Source organism: Ornithorhynchus anatinus, chromosome X4 (assembly GCF_004115215.2).
Source record: "Ornithorhynchus anatinus isolate Pmale09 chromosome X4, mOrnAna1.pri.v4, whole genome shotgun sequence".
Lineage (NCBI taxonomy): Eukaryota > Metazoa > Chordata > Mammalia > Monotremata > Ornithorhynchidae > Ornithorhynchus > Ornithorhynchus anatinus.
The window spans coordinates 3,444,596-3,453,251 of record NC_041752.1 but is presented as its reverse complement, the minus strand read 5'-3'; the positions used below and the strand labels follow the sequence as shown (position 1 = coordinate 3,453,251).

Here is an 8,656-nt window from a genome sequence, read left to right as displayed (position 1 = left end):
AGGAGGCTGCCCTGTGCTGGACGATATGCCCTGGTCAAGGGCGCTGGTCTCCTCTGCGTCTTTAGAAGCTGCCCTGCTTCTGGGCTTGGCATTACAAGTCTTGCCAACTCTTTTTCCTTGTTGAACCAGGAAATCAGAGTGCTAAAGCACAAACAGAGCAGTTAGGGCAGGGCAGCGCTTCGTACAAACACTCAAGGAGAGCGAGTCCGGGCCTAGAGCGAGCCCGGGCCTCTAGTTTCAGGAGAAGCCAACCACGTCTGCGTTCTCGTCAGCCCACGGATCCCGTCTTTCCCACCCCCGGGGCCAGAGAGCAGGGTCTTGGCACCACCAAGCTGAACTCGAGGGCTCAGTCGGTCTCCGACGTCCAATCCCAACCCCCAAATAATTCCTTCTTCCATCAGTCATCAATCGATACCGTTCAGCGAAGCCTTACTCTGTGCAGAGCTCTGTTACTTGAGAGCTTGCGAAGGAGTTAATAGACATGATCTCTCCCCTGAAGGAGCTTGCAATCTAGACAGGGAGACAGCCACTAAAGCAAATTATGTCCAGGGGAAGCAAACGAATATGCAAATACACACATATGCGCTGCTGGGGTGGGGTGAGTATCTAAGTGCTTAGTGGGTGAGGACTCAAGTGTGTGGGTGAGGCAGTAGAGAGGGAATTAGAGTAGGGAGGCGAGTGATTAGTCAGGGAAGTCTTCCTGGAGGAGATGTGATTTTAGCAACTCTACCATATTGATTTTTTCCACGTTCTTAGTACAGTGCTCTGCACGCAGTAGACTGTAAACTCTTGAAGGGTGTGTCTACTAATTCTATTTTATCGGACTCTCCCAAGCGCTTAGTACAGTGCTCTGCACATTGTGAGCCCTTGGAGGCAGGGATGGAATCTCCTAATTCTATTTTATTGCACTCTCCCAAGTGCTTAGCCCAGTGCAAAGTACACAGTAGGCTGTAAGCATCTGAAGGCAGGAATCATATCTACTAATTCTCTTTTTACTGGACTCATCAATCAGTGAATCAGTGGTATTTATTGAACAGTTACTATTTACAGAGCACTGTACTATGCCTTGGAGAGTACTATAGAAAAGAATTAACGGATACGTTCCCTGCCTATAATGAACTTACAGTCTACAGTCCCAAGCACTTTGTAGAATGCTCGGCACACAGTAATAATGTTAATAATAATAATTTGGTACTTGTTAAGCACTTACTATGTGCCAAACACTGTTCTAAGCACTGGGGTAGGTGCAAGTTAACCAGGTTGGACACAGTCCCTGTCCCGTACGGGGCTTTCGGTCTAAGTAAGAGGGAATAGGATTAATCCCCATTTTACAAATGAGGAAACTGAGGCCCAGAGAAGTGAAGTGACTTGCCCAAGTTCATTCAGCAGACACGTGGCAGAACCGGGATTAGAACCCACGTCCTCCGACTCCCAGGCCCGTGTTCTTGCCATTGGGCCGTGCTGCCTCTCTCTTGGTCAGTAAGTGGTCAACAAACATTATGGATGGATTTTTTGATTTAACAGGCCTCTGAAAATTGGGTCATCCCGGAGGAGATGTGATTTTACCATCTGACTCCTCGAGCAGCTTCGTCGGAGTCTCCCCCTGGGCTACCATCAACACCACATAGCAAGCCAGGGCTTCAGACAACCGAGTCCTGCAAGTGGAAAGAGACAGGGCCTGGGAGTCAGAGAACCTGGGTTCTAATCCCAGCTCTATCCCTTCTCCGCTCGGTAATTTTGGGTAATTTCATTTCACTTCTCTATGCCTCAGTTCCCTCATCTGCGAAGTGGGGATCAAGACTGTGAGCCCCAGGTGGGACAGAGACTGTGTCCAACCTCATTATCTTCTATCTACCCCAGTGCTTAGTACAATGTCTGGCACATAGTAAGCCCTTAACAAGAACCATAGAATAATAACGAAAAAAGAGGCCAAAGCTAAAATAGCAGCAGAATCAGCAAACAGCAAGCTCAACCACCCCGTAGAGGCTGTTGTGGGTGTGTATGTGTTCACACAGGGAGGTTGGCAATCACAAAGTGACAAAGAGACCAAGGAGGATAAAAACACCCACCACTGACTCTCCGAAATTTCCAGCTTCCAGTTTAACACCTGGACTCTCTGAAGGTGCTTCTTTGTGAGTGGGAGACAGACAGACCTTTTTGCTCAACCCACTTGCTCCTAACCCCTAACTGATCTCTTAATCCATACGAAATAGCTTCTTCTGATTCAGGCTCCCCATTCGTTTACACAAGCATTTACACAAGCATACTCTTTCTGGATTTTCACGTCGGAAACGTTTCTACCATCTCTGCCGTACTCTCTCAAAGGCTTAGTCCAATGCTCTTCACCCAGTAGGTGCTCAATAAATTGTGATCGATTGGTCGATGGACTAGAAAAGTGTTCTCACTGTGTCTCGTTCTCACCTGTCCCGCCGTCGAGCTCTAGCCCACGCCCTACCTCTGGCCTGGAACGCCCTCCCTCCTCAAATCCGCCAAACAATCACACTTCCTCCCTTCAAAGCCCTACTGAAGGCTCACCTCCTCCAGGAGGCCTTCCCAGGCTAAGACCCCCTTTTCCTCTGCTCCCCTCCTCCCCGCCTCCCTCCTTTTGCTCTACCCCCCATCCCACAGCACTTGTGTATATATGTACATTTTATAATTCTATTTATATTAATGATGTGTATGTATCTATAATTCTATTTATTTATATTGATGCCATTGATGCCTGTTTACTTGTTTTGTTGTCTGTCTCCCCCTTCCAGACTGTGAGCCCGCTGTGGGCGGGGATTGTCTCTGTTGCTGAATTGTGCTTTCCAAACGCTTAGACCAGTGCTCTGCATATAGTAAGCGCTCAATAAAGACGAATGAATGAAGAGATGTTGCAGTCCTCGGTTTGGACTGTGGTTGGTTTTTGCCTGAATCGTTGTTAGAACTGGGGTTTGTAATTGTTGTTTTGTTGTGCTAGGTGGCCAATTAGATATAATGCTGCCAGTGGCCTTAATCAGTGTTTCATTTAACAGAGGGAGGAGAAATTAACCTCACAAGGTTGTTAATCGATTAAGCAATCACTGGAATTTACTGAGGGTTTACTGTGTGCAGAGCACTGTTCTAAGCACTTGGGAGAGTACAGTAGGGGAGCAACATGGTGTAGCAGACAGAGCCCGAGCCTGGGAGTCAGAGGACCTGGGTTCTAATCCCGGCTCTGTCACTTGTCTGCAGGGTGGCCTTGGGCAAGTCACTTCACTTCTCTGTACCTCAGTGACCTCATCTGTAAAATGGAGATTAATACGGTGAGCCTTATGCGGGACAGGGACTGTATCCAACCCGATTTGCTTGTATCCGCCTCAGTGCTTAATACAGTGCCTGGCACATAGTAAGCACTTAACAAATACCACTATTACTATTACACTGTAACAGAGTTGGTAGACACGGTCTTTGCTCAAAATAAATTTAGAGTCTTCAGGTTTACAGTTTGCTTTTTATTTGCCATTCAAAACATCCATTTTATATCCTTCCTCAATTCCTCTTTGCAGTTTTATTCCTTCCATCCTTCCTGGAACTTCAACTCCCTTCGCATCCAGCAGACCATCTCTTTCCGTATCCTCAAAGCCCTCCGAAAATCATCTGTGCTCCAGGAAGCTGTCCATAACTAATTTTCTATCTCCCCATCCAATTTTCTCTTTCTTCTGCCTCATCTATGCGCTTTATTGTAAGTTCAACTCCGTTGTACTGTCCCAAATGCTTAGCACAGTGCTCTGCCCACATGAGGCACTCAGTAAGTCCTGTTGACTGATGTATTGATTGGCTGGGTAGTTCAGTGCTCTGCGCACAGTACGTCTTCTTCGATACTTTTGATGATGCTGATGATATGAAGAATGCAGGGGAAAACAGATGTTTTCAGGTGCACTGGGACAGAACTGTTGTAGGCAAATAATAAATCCGGGACACAAATGTCACACATCAGAAGAGTTTATTGATTACACCGTTTCATGAAATATCTTAAGCCGAGTAGGATAAAGGAGAGTGTGGTTTTGATCATGGGCACAGACAGCCGAGACCAGTAGCTGATAATCAGACTGCAAGCTCACCTTAAAGACTCTAGATTCACTGTGGCCAGGGATTGTGTCTGTTAGGTTGTTATGTTGTCCTCTCCCAAACCTTAGTACAGTGCTCTGCTTACAGTAAGTGCTCAATAAATACGATCGACTGACTGTTATGGACACTGTCCTAACTCCGAAAGAACTAGCCATATCTTCTAGGGAGCTGGACCCCAATTCAGAAGAAAGAACTCCCAGATCCTAGTCAGAGAACCCGGATAATTTTCGAAGACTCCACCACAGAGAATCAGAACACGACTGGCTAATGCCTGAGTTGGTATGATGCGATAAAACCAGGTTAAGCAGAAAAAAATGTTGCCTAAAGGATAGGGCCCGGGCCTAGGAGTCATAAGGACCTGGGTTCTAATCCCCGCTCCTCCACGTGTCTGTCGTGTGACCTTGGGCAAGTCACTTTACTTCTCTGGGCCTCAGTTATCTGCAAAATGGGGATTAAGACTGTGAGCCCTATGTGAGACGCAGCTTGTATCTACCTCAGTGCTTAGTACAATGCCTGGCACACAGCGCGTAACAAATAGGGTAAAAACATAAGAACCAAACACGACGCCAATTTATCGTTGGGTTTGGTGGTGGTGGACTGTCCTTGGGCTCCCTCTGGTGGTCATCCCTCTTCTCTCCCTCTAATAATAATAATAATAATTTTATAATAATAATTCTCTTATTTGTAAAGCACTTACTGTGTGCCGAGCGCTGTTCTAAATCCTTCGAGTAGATCTGAGCAAATCAGGTCGGACACGGTCCCTGTCCCACCTGGGGCTCACAGTCTAAGTAGGAGGGAGGAGGATTTAATTCTCATTTTACAGATGAGGTAACTGAGACATAGAGAAGTGAAATGACTCACTCAAGTTCCCCAAGCAGGCGAGTGGCAGAGCCGGGATTAGAACCCGGGTCCTCGGACTCCCAGGCCCGTGGTCTATCCACTAGGCCTTGCTTCTTCTCAATGTGAACTCTGCGGTCATTAAGGTGTCTGCTGGGAAACCTTTTAATCTGAGGAAACTGACGCACAGAGAAGTGAAGGGATTTGTCCAACCTCCCAGAAGAGGCTAGTGGCGGACCTGGGATTAGAACCCGGGTGACCTGACTCCCAGTTCCGGGGTCTATCCGAGAAGTAGAACAGTTGAAAACCTCATACAACATTCTACCGGATCTGAATTTCCCGAGCTGCCTTCCAATAGGCAAGGCCTGGGCCCGGGAGTCCGAGAACCTGGGTTCTAATCTCAGCTCCGGCACTCACCTGCTGTGTGATTTTAGGCAAGTCGCTTTACTTCTCAGTGCCTCGGTTCCCTCATCTGCAAAATGGGATTCAGTACTTACTGTTCCTCCTACTTAGTCTGTGATACCACGATGATGATGATGATGATGATGATGATGATGATTTCTATTTCGGCAGGCGGACCAAGTCCTGGCTCCCACACTTCACAATGAGGTCATTTGCCTTCCGCATCCTCCCGAGTGCCCGGGAAATCTCTAGGGTCCGGGGGGTCCGCCTTATCTGGAGGCCGAGGTCTGGACGACAGGATCCTGGAGGTTTCTGGAATCCAGAGGCCTCTCCCTGGCCCCATCTCGGCCCGGGAACCAATGGTAGCCGAGCAGGACCCTGAAGAAGATCTTGTTGAAGTTCTCGTTGGCAAAGCTATAGAGGAGAGGATTCAGGCAACTGTTGGCCACGGTGAAGATCCAGGTGATGTAGTAGGCCAGCTCCACCCGGATCAGGAAGGAGCAGGACAGCCCAAAGAACTTGGCGGAAGTGGCCACGGTGCGACAGACGTGGACGGGGACGAAGCAGAGGGTGAAGCTCAGCAGGGTGACCGTGATCATCTGGTTGGTCTTGGCCTTCATCGCCCGGCTCCGGGAGCTGGGGACGGTCAGGCTGGAGAGGGAGGTCACCAGGCAGACATAGCAGGCCAGCGCCATCCCAAGGGGCAGGAGAAGCCCCAGCCCGACGGCCACCAGGTTGTAGTAGAAGTAGAACGGGGTCGGGCCGGTTTCGTGGATGTTCAGACACTGCGGGGGCCCCTGAGAGGGAGAGGCCCAGAGGAGGAAGAGGAAGGGCAGAAGGCACTGGATCCCGATGGCCAGCCAGACGGCCACGCAGACCTTCTTCAGGAAGGACTTCCGGCCCCAGGGCGTCCTCGAGTTGTAGCGGGCCACGGACCAGTAGCGGTGGACGCTGATGAGGAGGAGGAAGGCGGTGCTGCCGAAAAGGTGGATGCTGAGGAGGAAGATGAGGAGGCAGCAGGAGAACCGGCCCAGGGGCCAGGAGGTGCCCAGGTGGACGTAGTAGACCAGCATGAGGGGGGCGGTGGGTAGCAGCAAGACATCTATGAGGGCCAGGTTGAACTGCAGGAGCGTGCTGGGGCTCCAGTGCTTCATGTGCCTGAAGATCCACAGGCTGGCGCCGTTCAGGATCATGCTGGCGAGGAACAGCAAGCCCAAGAAGATGGACATGGCCAGGGGCAAGGGCTTAGAGCTGCAGACTGAGTTCGCGGCCGTGCCGTTCATGTTCCAGAGGCCTAGTGACCAGGGCACGGGCCTGGGAGTCAGAAGGACCTGGCTTCTAATCTTGGCGCTGCCTCTCGTCAGCTGAGTGACCTTGGGCAAGTCGCTTCACTTCTCTGGGCCTCCGTTACCTCATCTGGAAAACGGGGATTGAGACTGTGAGCCCCATGTGGGACAGGGACGATGTCCAACCCGATTACCTTGTGTCTATCCCAGGGCTGGTACAGTCCCCGCCACATAGTAAGCGCTTAACAAATATCACAGTTATTATGTGGGAGAAGGTGGGCGGGTGGAGGTCGGAGTGCCGGGACCCCCCACCCACGTCTCGCACTTGCACGGGGAGAGGGGAAGGAGAGGGAGGCTGAGAGGATGGGAGACTGCATCTCTCCCAGGGTCAGTGATCCCTCGGTTGTGGTGACCCACTCACACATAAGAATAATAATAATAATGGTATTTGCTAAGGGCTTACTATGTGCCAAGCACTGTTCTAAGTGCTGGGGCAGATACAAGGTAATCGGGTTGTCCCTTGTGGGGCTCACTGTTTTAATCCCCATTTTCCAGATGAGGTAACTGAGGCTCAGAGAAGTTAAGTGTCTTGCCCACGGTCACACAGCAGACAAGTGGCGGAGCCATGATTAGAACCCAGGTTCTTCTGATTCCCAAGCCTGGGTTTTATCCACTAAGCCACACTGCTTCCTTCCATCTGTCTTTTGTTTCTGCTTCCCTCCATGTGTCTTTTGTTTTTTACTATTAATTAATAATACCAATAATCCACAACATTGATTAATTGATGAGTCTTACGGTGTACGTTCGGCACTTACATTGTACACAGATCAGACAGAGTCCCCATCCCACATGGGGCTCACAGTCTCGGTTTCCTCCTCTGTCGGTTGGGGATTCAATACCTGTCCTCCCTCCAGCTTGAACTGTGAGCCCCAGATGGATGCCTGAACGAGAGGAGGCAGAGGCTGAGGGAGGCTGGTGGTCAGAGAGGCAGGCGGGAGCGGAGGCTCAGAGGGAGATAGAAGCAGAGGGAGCGGGGAGGACCGTGAAGCGGTTCGGAGTCAGAGGGAGACTTACGCTGCCGGATTCGGGTTCGGCTGTGCCGGCGGGTCAGTGGAGGGGTGTGAGGAGAGAACTGGCCGGAGGGGAGCCGGTCCTGCCGTCCGTTGGACTGTCTGACTGTTGAAGACCGTGAGAGGCTGTGCAGAAGTCTGGAGAGGCCCAGCTTCCTCTGCTAGTGGTCACCAGCTCATCCGAGACGCTGGGGCCCCAGGGCGGGCGACAGGAGCCTCTCCGCTGAGTGGTTTCTGAGGCTTGATCGTGGGGCATTGGCGGTTGGTGGGGAGGAGCCCAAAACCCAATTCCCACGATGGGGGGTGGGGGTGAAGTACGGCCTAGTGGATAGAGCTCGGGCCTGGGAGTCAGAAGGTCCTGGATTCTAATTCTCGCTCTGTCACTTCTCTGCTGGGTGACCTTGGCCCACTCAGTTCACGGCTCTGGGCCTCAGTTCCCTCATCTGGAAAATGGAGGTTAAGACTGTGAGCCCTGTGTGGGACAGGGACTGTATCCAACCCAATTTGCTTGTAACCACCCCAGCGCTTAGAACTCTGTCTGACACCGAGTAAGTGGTGAACAAATACCACAGTTATTATTAATTATTAGGGAGGAAGAAGGAAGAGAACACTTTCCTTAAGGGGTACATCAATCAATTAATCAATCAGTGCTATTTATTGAGCACTTACTAGGTGCAGAGCACTGTACTAAGTGATTGGGAGAGGACAACAATAAACAGACACTTTCCCTCCCCACAACAAGCTTACAGTCTAGAGGGACAAGCTCAACCGTGTCCAGAAGAGAGTTTCCAGCTGCCTAAAGACCCTTTCTGAGAGAGAGGAACCTATTTGCCTCTATTTTGGCCCTTGCCTTTATTCCCCTGAGTTTGATCTTGACCTAATCCCTTAAGGCACGGAGTTGGGAGTTTGCTTTTGAAAAGTTACTATTATTATCAATAATCATAGTAATGGTATTTGCTAAGCACTTAC

General features: G+C 50.3%; 1 protein-coding gene across 1 annotated transcript; it reads right to left on the bottom strand.

Moving 5' to 3' along the window:
* Window positions 1-5,600: 5,600 nt before the first annotated feature.
* LOC103170826 (P2Y purinoceptor 2-like) lies at window positions 5,601-6,614 on the bottom strand. Its single transcript, XM_007670270.1, has one exon. It carries the CDS (start codon window positions 6,612-6,614, stop codon window positions 5,601-5,603), a length of 1,014 nt encoding a protein of 337 aa, XP_007668460.1.
* Window positions 6,615-8,656: the final 2,042 nt, after the last annotated feature.

Coding starts and splice junctions, on each gene's coding strand:
- LOC103170826 (XM_007670270.1), bottom strand. CDS start 6,614: ATGAACGGCACGGCCGCGAACTCAGTCTGCAGCTCTAAGCCCTTGCCC.